This window comes from Leuciscus leuciscus (genome assembly GCF_965113295.1).
Source record: "Leuciscus leuciscus genome assembly, chromosome: 1".
NCBI lineage: Eukaryota > Metazoa > Chordata > Actinopteri > Cypriniformes > Leuciscidae > Leuciscus > Leuciscus leuciscus.
Genome location: NC_138725.1, coordinates 53,877,143 through 53,891,715, shown reverse-complemented (window position 1 = coordinate 53,891,715; position 14,573 = coordinate 53,877,143). Strand labels below are relative to the sequence as shown.

At 36.9% G+C, this 14,573-nt stretch overlaps 2 protein-coding genes across 4 annotated transcripts in view; one reads left to right on the top strand and one right to left on the bottom strand.

The window, feature by feature from the left end:
- ppfia3 (PTPRF interacting protein alpha 3) overlaps positions 1–14,573 on the bottom strand; it is a 40,448-nt gene that overhangs the window by 11,734 nt on the left and 14,141 nt on the right. For 2 of the 3 annotated variants that reach the window (XM_082142266.1, XM_082142264.1), the window contains exons 4-21: positions 13,710–13,874; positions 13,229–13,303; positions 13,072–13,131; positions 12,867–12,995; positions 11,304–11,396; positions 10,420–10,472; positions 10,179–10,272; positions 8,425–8,559; positions 8,220–8,303; positions 6,732–6,863; positions 5,215–5,277; positions 5,038–5,117; positions 4,196–4,361; positions 3,934–4,103; positions 2,456–2,696; positions 2,247–2,380; positions 1,936–2,087; positions 55–148 (exon numbers count right to left, since the gene is read on the bottom strand). In XM_082142266.1, coding sequence (XP_081998392.1) covers positions 55–148; positions 1,936–2,087; positions 2,247–2,380; positions 2,456–2,696; positions 3,934–4,103; positions 4,196–4,361; positions 5,038–5,117; positions 5,215–5,277; positions 6,732–6,863; positions 8,220–8,303; positions 8,425–8,559; positions 10,179–10,272; positions 10,420–10,472; positions 11,304–11,396; positions 12,867–12,995; positions 13,072–13,131; positions 13,229–13,303; positions 13,710–13,874 — 2,120 coding nt within the window. The remainder of the gene's footprint in view (positions 1–54; positions 149–1,935; positions 2,088–2,246; positions 2,381–2,455; positions 2,697–3,933; positions 4,104–4,195; positions 4,362–5,037; positions 5,118–5,214; positions 5,278–6,731; positions 6,864–8,219; positions 8,304–8,424; positions 8,560–10,178; positions 10,273–10,419; positions 10,473–11,303; positions 11,397–12,866; positions 12,996–13,071; positions 13,132–13,228; positions 13,304–13,709; positions 13,875–14,573) is intronic. The other variant, XM_082142265.1, reaches the window with a different exon arrangement.
- Positions 1–14,573, top strand: part of LOC309478943 (uncharacterized protein) — a 30,022-nt gene that overhangs the window by 5,755 nt on the left and 9,694 nt on the right. The gene's annotated exons all lie outside the window — the stretch shown is intronic.

Here is a 14,573-nt window from a genome sequence, read left to right as displayed (position 1 = left end):
AAAGAATCAGATACAGAGTGTGATGGAAGCTACTCATTGTACGAGTAAAATTACTTCTTCTTGCTGCGACGGTCCTTGTCCACCGGACCGGCCATCTTAGTGAGTCCGAGGGTATCCACAGAGCCCAGGTCATCTGAGGGGGTCGAGGCTACAGGAGACACAGAGATGTTAAGGGTGACAATCAAATGAACAGGACTGACTAAACAGTTGTTTTTAAACACTTTAAAGCCCATTAAAGGAACATAAAATTACCACAGAAATCACTTTCAGGTCAGTTTATCCTGAAGCGATTATCAGTGTCCCATTGATTTCCAATGTAAGTTCCATTGCATTGATATAGAATAAGATTGAATAAAGCTTTTTTGGAAATGAGAACATTCCTTTAAAAATCACATAAAATCAACATTGGAGTTTTAGTTTATGGTTGTTAGCTTTGAAGCTACCTAGTGCACAGTATTAAAATTCACTTTTAGCTGATATAGACACCCATTTAAAAGTTTGAAAAGGTTTTTTCTAAATTCAACAAGGATACATTAAATAGATAAAAAATGACAGTATGGACATTTATAATGTTAAGAAAGGATGTCTTTTTCAAATAAATGCTGTTAGTTTGAACTTTCTATTCATCAAAGAATCCTAGAAAAAAATCTTCCACAAAAAAATATGAAGCAGCTCAACTGATTTCAACATTGATAATAATGAAAATGATAAATGATTCTTGAGCATCAAATCAGCATATTAGACTGATACTGTATGTGACACTGAAGATTGGAGCAATGATGTTGAAAATTCATATTTGCCAACACAAGAATAAATTACATTTTAAAACATATTACAATAGAACAGTTATTGAATTGTAATAATGTTTCACAATATTACTGTTTTTACTGTACAAATAAATGTAGCATTGGAGAGCAATAAATTGGAGACTTCTGTCAAAAATATTTTAAAAATAAATTTCCAAACCACAAGCTTTTGAACACTAGTGTACTTAATTACAACGTACGGGTTTTTGGTTACACTTTATTTTAAAGTGTCATTGTTACAGTGTAATTTAAGTACTGAGTAATATTAAGCAACTACATGTACTTACTATAGGGTTAGGGTAGGATTAGGATTTGGTTGAGGGTTAGTTGCATGTAATTATGCATAATTTACTGTTATTTCTATGGTAAGTACATGTAACATATGTAACAAGGACACTGTAAAATAAAGTGTTACCAAGTTTTTGTATTCCAGGAGAATGTACCAAGAATATTGATGACTCATTTTGTACTACACAGATTTTTGTCCAATCACGTGCTCTATAGAATACCCTCCCACTAATGTTAAAGCAAACAACTAGCATATAGACCTTATGCGCCAGAGAAACGAGGGCACAGCCATCTTTAGAATATTGTCTTTTTACTTCAGTTTTTGCAGTCGCACTGTATATTTCTATGGCATCGCTGTCGAGAAGTAATTAGCTGGTGAAGTGGATTTACTTATTGTAGAGTTAACGAAAGTTATCATGAGCATTGTAATGTTTACAGCAGATGTCTTAACGAATGTCAGTAGACCCGGGAAGATTTTTAAAACGAGCCGTTCATTCATAAATAAGATTGCAGTGAAAATACAAACCGATAGACAAAAGACAACGAGTGCAGCGCTGAAAAGGGGCGGGGCTACATAACGTCTATAGCAAATCATGTTCAATGACTGTGACATAAATAAAAGTTATTTGTTACTTTAAAAGGCAATAAGCCCATTGATAGGTCCCAACCAAACTAATACTTTCAATAGGAAATAATTCATCAATTTAATTGGGGGCCTTTAAGGAACATTTCCTGATCATTTAAGGATATTGTGCAGTGCTATTTGTCTTTTTTTTTGTCAAGCATTTTTTTGTGTGTGTGTTTTTTTGTATATTTTGCTGTATTTTTAGGTTAGACTCACCCAGAGATGTTGACTCACGTCCAGGCTGACCCATTCGGACCTTATCCTTCTTCCCAAAGAGCCGGCCGATGGAAGACTTGATGCTTTTCTTTTTGCTGGCCTTGTGGAGGGAGTCCTGGCTGCTGTTTGAGCTGCTGCCATCAGCTGAGAGGCTGAAGTCCACAGAGAGAGACAGGGAAAGGTCACTTATACAAGTATATTAAGACTGAAGTGTGACGGGAAAGACGTTTTGCACATTGCAAAAAAAAGAAGAAAAAAAAGAATATCATTCCCATGCATGGATTGATTTCGGGCCGGGGCGATTAACGCACCTTCGGAACTCACGACTGTCATCCAACATTGCACCAGGGTGAGTGTGCGTCATCCTGTCCAGTCGCAGTGCACGAGGGGTGGGAGGAGGGGTGGAGTCCAAAAGGGCTAGGGACCTGTCATCATCTTTGTTGTTCTGATGGGTAGAATGGTATAGGGTCAGCACATGTTTATTCAATGTGTGATAGCAGTACTTCACACATGCTCCTACCTGTCTGTCTGTCTCGCGTGCTGGGGAGTGGGGTAGGCGGGGAGTGGAGTGCCCAGAGCTGGGAGGAGAGGGCGATGCCAGGGTGGAGGATGTGAGGGACGGGGGGATGAAGCCACGTCCTGTGCTGTCCCGTCCCAGAGAGGTTGGGGGAATGGGAGGGCCATCCAGAGCCACACTGCTGACTCTACTCTCAATTTCTTCAGCACGAAGCTCTGTGCTTTCCTTCTCTTCCTGAATCAGCCTGGAGAAAATATGACAGGTGGGTAAGACGAGGGCTTCTGCAGGTTTCGTGAAGCTAACTTCACAAATAGACTTTAACAAAAATACTTTTTTCCAAAGACCATTTAAATGGAAATTGCCATTATATTTAAATTTTTTATTTGAAATGCCTTGGGATCAGATATATATGATTGAACAATTGGAAGCTTATAAACTCTTAAATTCCACTAACGGAGCAAAAAGTACAAATTTAACTTAAATCTAACAAGGAATCAATTACAAGTGCTGTATTCCCTTCATTCAACATTTTATATTAATGCATTTTGTTTTCAATTTAAAATGTGTAGGCATTCAATAAAAAAATAAAATAAAAATAAAAAGTTAGACCTTTAAGACTTTTTTTAAACCTAAAGAGAGAGAGAGAGATCAAAATGAAAATAAATAAATCAAAAAAAATTTTGTGTGGTAATTTACTATTTGACTAGTTGTCCAACAGTCTACTAGTCAGTTAGTGCTAACTAGTTTATTCAAATAAATTTAAAATCCGAGGTCAGTAATTTTTTTTTATTAATGCTTTAATTCAGCAGGGATGCTTTAAACTGATCAAAAGGTCCAGTACTTTTAAAATGTTAAAAAGATTTCTGTTTATCAAATAATCCTGAAAAAAATTATCACGCTTTCCTCAATTATATAAAGCAGCATAAATTTCAACATTAAATAAGAATAAGAAATGTTTCTTGAACAGCAAATCAGCATATTAGAATGATTCCTGAAGGATCATGTGACACTTCAGCTTTCAGAAAATTCAGCTTTGACATCACATTAATAAGTAACATTTTAATATATATTAAAATAGAAAATAGTTATTTTAAATTGTAATAATATTTCACAGTGTTACTGTTTTTACTGTATTTTTGATCAAATACATGCAGCCTTAGTGAACATAAGAGACTTCTTTCAATATTTCAAAAATATTAAAACATCTTACCAACACCAAACATGTCCAATCGGGGTCAGGTAAACCCAAAACTGACAGTGTTTTCTTAAGACAGAGTTCAAGCAACCCGCGAATGAGTCAATTTTGAAAATATAATACTTTTAATGTACTGATGGTCCCTGCCATATAACCTCCTTATTGAGCCTCCCTTCTGCTCTTTCCAATTAACCTCCCTTTCAGAGCACTCTCCATTTCTCTAATTTAAATCAAAGTTTGATTTTTCAAAGCGGTCTCCAGGTCCCTCCGTTTCGAGTACACTCACTTAATCTCTTTGTTGATGGCCTCCAGCTGCTCCTGCAACATAATAGCGAGAGTCTGCACATCTGTCTGGCCGCTTGGTGAGAGCAGCTCTGAGCCGAAGAGCGTCTCGCGATCCTCTTCATCATCAGAACTCCTGTCATCCACGCCGCCTCCAGTGTCCCAGTCGCCGTACTGCAGAAGAGAAAGGCAATAAATGACCCGTTTAATTTCATATGGAGCCATTTTGTTCACCTATTAGCAAGTTCAAACAAAGATGTTCTCACTTTGCTAGTATCCTCCCTCGCACCGCCCCAACGTCCACGATGAGCCCGTCTGACCACTCCTCCTGTGCCTGTGTTTCCATAATGATCTAGGTGGGTGGTGGAGCCAGCAGGAAGTGACCCTCCTCCTTGGGAGTACCTCAGCTCCAGAGCACTTCCTGGCAGAGACCTAATAAAGAAACAGTGGAGGTCATGGTTAGAGTTAACATGAAATTTGCCCATTTACGGGATAATGACCACTTTCACTTCACAATCCACATGATTCCTAATGGATAAAATAATCATTTTCCGCACTAAATACTGTTTTACTCATAAATACGCCATCGGTCAAAAGTTTGGGGACTGTAAGATTTCTCTTTGAATATATTTTAAAACGCAATTTATTCCTGTGATGCAAAGCTGAATTTTCAGCATCATTACACCAGTCTTCAGTGTCACATGACTCTTCAGAAATCGTTCTAATATGTTGATTTGCTGCTCCAGTAGTATTTCTTATTATTATCAGTGTTGAAAACAGTTGTGCTGCTTAATATTATTGTGAAAACCATGATACATTTTTTCTGGATTCTTTGATGAAGAGAAAGTTCAAAAGAGCAGCATTTATTTGAAGCTTTTCTCTTCACTGTCACTTTTTGCTCAATCTTGCTCAATAAAAGTATTAATTTCTTTCAAAACGAAAAAAAAACTGGCCCCAAACTTTTGAATTTGTATATGAAGTAAAATGGATTGCGAATGACATTTCATGTCAACTTTAGAATAAAGATGAACTAATAAATCTCCCAAATACCCAAAATTGTCATACATAATCTTTTAATAGAGGACAGCAGAAATGTTATGTGTCTTACCGTGAGTAAGAGGAACCAGGTCTTCCTCTCAGCTGGTCCAGCTCTAGCTGAAGCCTTTCCAGCTCTGCAATCAGTTGATCCTGGGAGGAATAAGACATTATTATCTGATAATGTAGCCATCTAAATACAGGTCAAGTGAACAGAACCTTTTTTTAGCATTAAAGTTTAGGAACGTACCTTGTTCGCTAAGAGATCATCTTGGATCTTCTTCATGTTAGCGAGCTCCTCGGAGAGAGCGTTCTGTAAAACATTATAATAGGCTCTACCATTCATTTAACTCTCAGACATTTTTGTCTAAAGACCTTTGTGTGTTTGGGAATCAAACCCATGACAATGGCACAGTTAAGGTGTGTTCATGTCATGTCGGCATTACAATAATTACAATATTTCGACTTAAAGCTTTCAAATCCTCATAGAACTCGTAATTATAACTTGAAAACTCTGAATTTTTGAAGAGCTCTGACTGTGACTCTGAAAATGGTAGTAGCCTCGGCAGTAAATAGTAGTTATGTAGTTATCTCATAATATTTCTGTTTAATAATTTGCATAATACGCTGATTTCACGCAGCCGTTATTTTGAAATCGAACGCGAGGCTCCGGTGGGAAGAAAACCGGAAGTGTCGCCTTTAATCACAGGAGAGTCGTGAATGTGATAGCGTGTTGTTGTGTTTAATGATGTTGTGTCAATTCTAAAAATGTACAAACATTTCTTTCATACTTTAGACTATATACAGTGAAATTCATTTATAAATAAAATATTTTTTTTATATATAATTCAGAATATAAAAAACGAAGCAGGAATGAACTATATACATATCTTATATTGGATAATAACATCCAAAAGTGTAAATCGCGGCAGCAGCTTCAGGATGGTAATCCAAGGCACTGTTGTTTATCTTTACTTCCGGGGTTTTACCCACCGGAGCCTCACTTTCGATTTCAAAATGGCGGCTGCGTGAAATCAGCGTATTGACTGTTAAACATGTCTCAGTAATGAAAGAGTAATCTGAAAATAAACAAAAAGCATGCAATACCATTTAATGTAGTTAGCACAGAGGTGGATAACTATCTAATAAACTATAATGCATTTGTAAAACAATTTTTACTTATTGTATTGTACTTCTGTCTATTGATTACTCAAATTACACAGATCAGAATATTTCCAGGTTTTCCAGAATCTTGGGAAACCTGGGCATCTTGTGTTTTTAAGACTGTGTGTTGAGCCAAAAAAAAAAAATCCTAACTTTTAAAAATGCATCTGGAGATCAATTGTGTTCAATGGAACCAGAAACAGCCTAATTATACTTCCTCGAGGCCGATTAGTTAACTACAGTATTTGTTCAGGCATCCCAAAAGTGGATTTTGAAAATTTGCAATTCTGCACATTCCTACACCAATCTAGTCATGTTTTCTGTGTTCAGAAACATGTCTTCTGTTTCTGACATTAAGCTCAAATTACGTTTTGGCCATTCATCACTGATTCTCTGATGAGAAACGCATTGAACACCTGCTTTCGTGCTGGAATTATGAGCGGGGACACAAAGAGGAAGCCTGAAACTCCTATTAGGCACAAACATAATTGAGGCAACATCTGGATTTTGAGGTAAACATCAAAGATGTGGTGACATGTCAAGGCTACTTTTCTGCTTTGGCGTTGACAAAGAAATGAAATCTGAAATTGTGGAGGATCATACCTTCTCCTCCAGGGCAGCCATTCTCTCCTTCAGGTGCAGCTGAAGTCTCTCATTGGACTCAGACAGAAGCTTGTCCACTGTGTCAGAGAGACGCTTGTTGTGTTCGTCGTTCATCCGCTCCCTCTGCCTCGCCTGAGGGCAGGGAGAGAAAAAGAGAGGGAAAAGTGATGAACAGAGAAAAGAGAAGGATGATGAATATTGAGTATATACTTGACTAACAGTGAATAAAATATGTGACATCAAGGTGATGAGAGACGAGAGATCCAAGAAAAACACTATTTTGATTATTATACAACTGGTTTTTTAAAATCGCACATCCCATCAGACGGGGATCCGCTTTAATGATGGAAAAAGAAGCAAAGCGCTACAAGAAACTTATTAGATCAGTTCCTTACAAGCTAGAAGTTGACACGAAATATAAACAGACTATATAAACCACTTTTTTTTTTAGAAAGTAAAGATGTGAAATGCTTAAAAATAAGAGTTTTATATATATATATATATGTATATGTGCAATACTCAATTCTAGTCTACTTATCAAATTGGTTTCATATACTCCAAATGAATCTAATGCTTTTTTATTATATATATATATTTTAAATGTATTTAAAATTTAAATGTTTAAAAAATTTTATTAAAATATTTGTACATTTCTGAAGATGTTTTTAATGTAAATTGTTCATGTATTATTTGAAAAGAAACAGGTTGTCGATGTTCGCTCATTTCGGGTGTATTCACACTTGTAGTTTGATTTTCTTGGTTCAAACAAACAGAATGATACATTTAGCCCTGGTTCGCATTCGCTAGTGCTGGTCATTTTTAACAGCTAACCTAAAGATACAAAACAAAGAACAGCTTTTATAACATACACTTTACTACGGAACTCACCGAACATCCCAAACAATGCTGTGTGCTGCCTGCGGGGCTAAATTAGATAGTTGTATGTACGTACATATGATGGTATTCTCACAAAGAGCTTATAAAATGTGTAAAGGAGTTAAAACAGTGCCAGGAATCCCTCAATTACACACACAAAGAAGTTCTGCTGCAAGGAGATGGCAGTTCTGACACCTGTACCGAACTGTAATGGGAAACATCGTGACAATGACAAGAAAAAACATTTTTGGTTTGATTAGATGTCTTTGGTCCGTGTTGCATTCATGCATTCATTCATGCGCACCAGGGTTTTAGATGGAAGTTTTCACATGAATTCAAATGAACCAAACTAACACAGCAATCGCATCAGAGTTTGTTCAAATCGAATCAAACCTGTGTGAACACACCCTTAGAAATCTAATGTTGATGTAATGTTTGTGAATCAAGCTAAATATACATTTTACAAACTTCAACTCAATATTTAACTGGCATTTAAATTTTTTGAATAATCCATTACTTTTTTGTTACTCCAAAAGATCATCCATAGTAAAAACGCCTCACTATATCTGAGCCTGACATGCTGAACAAACATAAAAAGAGAGGATGAGTCACCCTCTGTAGCTCCTGATTCTTCTCTTCCAGTTGTGCCTCCAACTGTCTCAGTCGCTCCTCAAAGTTGCCGTGACGCTCCTCAGCCTAAACAACAGAGAAAGTATAAAATACATTTGAACACAGTTTGGACCTGTTCTCCATTTGAAACGAGTTAATAGCACATGACCACAAAGAGACAAACAGATCTGAACCTGACAGCACACACCTTGTTGAGTGCCGCCACCCTCTGGGCGAGCTGAGCCTCGATCTCTGGCAGCGTCTCGGCCCTCTGGAGGGTTTGCTGCAGCTTCTGTTTAGCATCGTCCAGACGCTCCTGGAGCTGCCTGTTCTTCTCTTCACTCTGAGGAGACCGAGGGATGAGAAGAGACAGAACAATGAGACCAAGACAATAAAGAAAACCATAAGGAAGACGTTCTCTTCAGGGGGAAAAAGGTGTTTTGTTTTTGGTGGAGACCTGGTAAAAACACAATGGAACTTCTCTTAAAATCTCACAAGGTCACTTATGAAGCCACCAAAGAACCAAATGAAGATAATAAAGGTTATGAACAAAAATCTATAACTAGTGATCATTTAGATAAGTATGAAAGGCAAAGACATACTATGTATGTTACGTAAAACCAACAGGTCTAGACATATCACAGAGCCTGGAAACAGATTATAAATTCTTGTATCCACAATTACAGACCTCAAACCACAAACCTTTAAAACAACAAAATAAATTCACTAAGACTTCAATTAAATTGACACTAATTTGTGGTTCCATTGCTAAGAATGTCTAAATCTAAAGTACATCTCTATTTATTATGAGTATAGTGTTTCCCATTGCAAAAGTTGTTTAATTTTCACAGTTTGACAGATAAAGGCTTTTAACGAATATAAAGATATGGAATGAACTTTAACCAGATGCAAAAAAAAAAAAAAAATGTAATCCAAACCTTTATTCATTTCATTATTATAAATCTGAAGTCAGATTTTGAACGCTATCAAATGGTATGAGCTTGTTTATATGGATAGATCATGGAATGAAAGACAGTTAAGAAACAGATTTATTTATAAAAGTACAAAATAAATGTCAAGATTGACATAGTTTAGAAAACATTCATCTGTGAAATTTTTTATAAAAATAATAATTGAATAAATACATTTTAAATGTTTTTGTTTAGTTTTTTTTACATCAGAATATCAATCAATTTGCATGTTCATTCATAACCATTCAATTGTAAATGAAAATATAGCCTATCTTTCAAAAGTTAGGTGTCAGTACGTTTTTACTTTTTAAAGAAATTAATACTTTTATTCAGCACAGATGCATTAAATTGGTCAAAAGTTTCACGGTTTCCACAAAAATATTAAGCGCCAAAACTGTTTCCAACATTGATAATAATAAGAAATCTTTTTAAGCACCATAAATATATTAAAATATAAAATTGTGATTTTAAATTGTACTAATATTTAACAATATAAAAAGACATACTGTAGTATAGACATACTGTTGAACTGTAATATAAATTATATTTAATCTAAATTTAGCTTTTATTGAAATAAAAACATCAAGCTTTCACTGTGCTGTAAATGCTTTTTTTCTATAAAATGAAGTTGTCAAGTTTGAATAATTTAATGGGAAAACAAACTAGCTTGACATTGTGGTAAGTAACAAAAATCAAGCCCTACTTGTAGATTAATAACCTGAATATTAGAGGGAGCATGACCCCCCATAGTGGATGGTTATAGCCCTGATAGCCTGAGGTGTTAAAATCTAAAATATTTCCTCACAGATAAAAAGAAAGAAAAGTCTTGAAACCTTTTCAAATGAAATAAAAAACACAACAAAACCTTCCGGCACAATTGGTGCCATTCCCTGAGAATAACCCTCCAGAGACTGAAGATGAACACGCTGTTAAATGTTCCTTCAATAGTTACACCTTTCATGTGTGTCTGTACATGATTCTCCTGTTGTACCTGTCTGTATAAAGACTCTTTGCTGGCAAGCTCATTCTCCAGCTTGTCTTTGATGTCATGGAGAGAGGTTGCCTCCCTCTGGGCACTGAGGTACCTACAGACAAAAACACACACAGTGAGGATCTGCAGGGCACTTGATAAATCAAAACTGCAACTCTATCTGTGTCTTTTGAATGTGCGGACTGAGCTAATTCCCACTTAAACTCAGCAGTGAGATCTGGTCTAATCTGGTCTAGTTTACCTGCGCTCTAAGGTGGTGATTCTTTCCTCCATGTCCTCTCTTTGACACAGTGCCTGCGGTTGAGGAGGTGGAAAAAATGTGAGATAAAAGAGAGAAAATGTCAAAAAGAATAAATACATAAAGTTAATAGATTGCAGAAATAAACACAAACACACACACACACTAAACGATTCCAATCAGACCATTCAGTCACATTATGGTTGGGTCTCTGTCTAGACAGCAGTTTTACAGTAACTGTTTTCCTCAAACGGAGCTGACTATAAAAAGTTATTGCGAAACAAAAAACCTGTATAGAATATTCCATAATTGTTATGAGGGAGGAGGAAGAGGCGATGAAAGACAAGTGTAGCAAAAAGGACAAAAGGCAAAGTGTCTTGGGAACTGAATGAAAAACTTCATTCTCCACTATCGAGACTGTACTTTATGGCAGTCGAAGCAGATTACAAGCAACAAAACCTGCTCAAAGCAAAGGCATCCAGTTTAAATAGGACGCCAAGCCAGCACGGTAGCAACCGACAATTCTGGAAAATTCCATAACTAGCGAGTCGGTGACATGAAACAAGCGCTGTTGCCAAGTTGGCAAGTCATTGTTACCGCAGGAGAGTACGGCATGCTTCTATTATACAGAAAATTAGACTTCTTGCATGAGGAATGTCAGATAGACAGCTGATTATTTTGTTGGCAGTTTGATTGATCTCGCTTTGGCTGACAGGCACACCCATCAACAACTAGAGCACTTTACCGACAATTAATCACTTCATCGTGGCAGGAAACCCTTCCAAATGGGAAGGGAGGCGGGATGACAGCAAAACTATGGTTGCGTGACACAGGGCTCTTGATTTTCTTTTGAAGCTCTCTCTGTGAGAACTTAACCTCCGACCCACCTCTTTCACGTCCCTCTGAAGCTTCTGATTGGCTTCCTCAGATTTAGCTAATTCCCTCCTGGCGGTAGTGAGCTGTTCCTCGATCTCTCCAACCTGCACATGGGAGACAAGGCTCAGACGTTAACTTGTGCGCATGAACGCATGCAAACACAGAAACGAGCCAATGAAACTTGGATGCGTTCCAGTAGCCGTATCTCCCTCTGTCGTTTCTTGTTTGTTTTTTTCTTTTGCAATCTTGGAATGCGGTGCACATCCACCAGAGGGCAGCAGAAGGTGACACCGTCTTTCGCTCAGCATCTCCTCTGATCCCGCATCTCTATGGCAACCATAGGAATGCCAGGCTAACTGAAACCTTCTCATCCAAAATGTGTCAGTGCTCAGAGTGTGTCATACTGTAGGTCTTCTCCCACTCCGTCTGTCCCGTATTTGCTTCCTGTGTCTGTGAACATTATATCTCCATCACACACATACACTTACAAGCTCCGTTCCAAAGCCCAGCTGCCTTCGAAGGCAGTGTCCTAACCATCACAGATCCTCATAAGTTGCTGAGTTGAAATGCTCTTCACAGAAAGGACCTCTGCACATCACACTAATAGTGCACTTTGTTTTCACATAATTTATATTTCCATAGAGTTGCCGTTAGCATGTTGTAATACTCTAATAAGAAATAAAGTGCATAGCACAATTTTTTTTTAAAGAAATTAATACTTTTATTCAGCAACAATGAATTAAATTGATCAAAGTGACAGTAAAGACTTTTATAACAAAAGATTTCTATTTTAAATAAATGCTGTTCTTTTGAACGTTCTATTCATTAAAGAATCCTAAAGAAATTATATTACAGTTTCAACAAATTATTAAGCAGCACAACTGTTTTCAACTTTGATAATAATCATAAATGTTTCTTGAGCATCAAATCGTCATAGTAGAATGATTTCTGAAGGATCATGTGACACTGAAAGACTGGAAGCCGAAATTGCAGCTTTGACATCACAGGAATAAATTACATTTTAAAATATATTTAAAAGAAAAGTTATTTTAAATTCTAATCATATATTCAATATTATTGTTTTTACTGTTTTTTTTATCAAATACATGCAGCCATGGAGCATAAGAGACTTATTTCAAAAAACATAATATTTTTACCATGAAGAAAGATATAGTAATAAAATATATAATAAAACAAATAAATGGCACTGAATAAAATATTTTTTTTATTTCTAACGGATTCGAATTATCTCGCCTTGTCTTCCATCTTTGAATTATTTTTTACCCAGCTTGATGCAATGCATTATGACAGAGATATCCAATCCTGCTTCCTGCAGAATTTAGCTCCAACCCCAATTAAACACACCTGAACCAGACAGTCAAAGTCTTCCATATTACTAGGAACCTCCTCATTATGCATCAGCATTATGAAATGGCCTTCTCTGTGAAGGATACATGTGATGTTGCCTTAGAACGTGGATAAATTTGGCTTCCTTTTGAATAATTTTGTCATCTCGAGATTGTGCCTACTATGATGCCTTAAAATGCTTCCGCTGTTCCGCTGCAACAACTCACCTGTCTGCACATGAGCGCCAGTCTTTCTTTTAACTGTGAAAGCTCTGCTCTCTGTCTCTCTATCTCTCCCTCTCTCTGTCTGTCGATCTCGCCATCATCCAAGATGGAGGAGGGGCCGTTCGGGAGCCGCTGTGTGAAAAACAGAAAACATGAGGAAAAGAACAGTGAAAAGATTCAATACAAGATTCAAACAGTTGTGACTCACCTCCTTTCCATTGTCCAAACCCCGCTCTCTCCTTTTAATCTGATCCCGTAAAGACAGTACCTAAGCATAACGAACAAATCTAAGCATGCAAAACCAGCGTGCCACATACTGAGAGAAAAGGGGGTACAAATATATATCACGATAGTATGATGTTCACCTCATTTGTGGACGATTCCAGCTCTTCCTCTAGAACAGCGACTCTCTCTAAAGCCACACGCAATCTCTCACGCACCTGAGGGAGAGAAGAACAATAGACAATGAATCAACAGGGAGAACCTGTCCAAATAAAAATCACCTCTTTGAAGAGACACAGTTATTCTATAGAAGTCTAGCTTACACATTGATATCGGTCATTAAAAACGTATTGAGTTTGTAAAGTGTAATCTGAGCATATTTCACCTACTTCATTGATAGCTATGGTTTTTGAAGTCTTTAAATACAGTACATTATTCATGTGGGTTACTTTTGTGATACTTTTATGGTGCTTTTGCTCATATTTGGAGCTTCAGATATGCTTTCATCATAAGCAGGACTAACCAGCACAACACAATGAAAACAGAAACTAAAATTCAGATATTTGGATTTATTGTCATGCCGACATGGTGTAGGACAGGACAGAGTAGGGAAGGGGTGCTGACCTTTTCATCCAGGGCTTTATGGTGTTCGAACAGGGACTTGAGGGCCTTGAGCACCTCCACCTCGCTGGAGACTCCAGCAGGAGACTGAGCCTGCCTCTTCACCACAGTCATCCTCAGAGAACGCTCGTGACGAGACACCAGACACTCCAGATGCTCCAGCAGGAGCTAGATGGCACGGGAAAGAAACAGAGAAAGTCAGTTTCAATTGGGGAGACAGGGACTAGTTATTACCCATTTGTTACCCAAGTCTCTAATGCTCACCAAGGCTGCATTTATTTGATCACAAATAAGGTAAAAACAGTAATATTGTGATAGATTTTTTTTTTTTAAACGTAATACATTGTTTTCTATTTTAATATATTTTAAAATGCAATTAATGTATTTAATCGTAATATTAATTTTAATCGTTTTTCAGGATTCTTTGATGAATAAAGTTTTAAAAAACAGGATTTCTTTGAAATATATATATTTTGTAACATTATAAAGTAGTTTCTGTCACTTTTGATCAATTTAATTCATTCTTGCTGAAAAAAATTTACTTCTGAATGGTTGTGTACCTTAAAGTCTTGGCTACAGAAAAGCTACTACATATTTTTACCATTATTGCCCAGGCCAGGGCAAAGCATTCACTTCACAAGTAAACCTTTTGTACACAATAGCAATATTAAAGGGTTAGTTCACCCAAAAATGAAATTTCTGTCATTAATTACTCACCCTCATGTCGTTCCAAACCCAAAGATATTTTTTATGAAGTCTGAGAGCTTTCTGTCCCTCATAGACTGCAACGTTATTCAAGGCCCAGAAAGGTAGTAAAGACATCGTTAAAATAGTCCATGTGACTACAGCGGTTCAACCTTAGTGTTA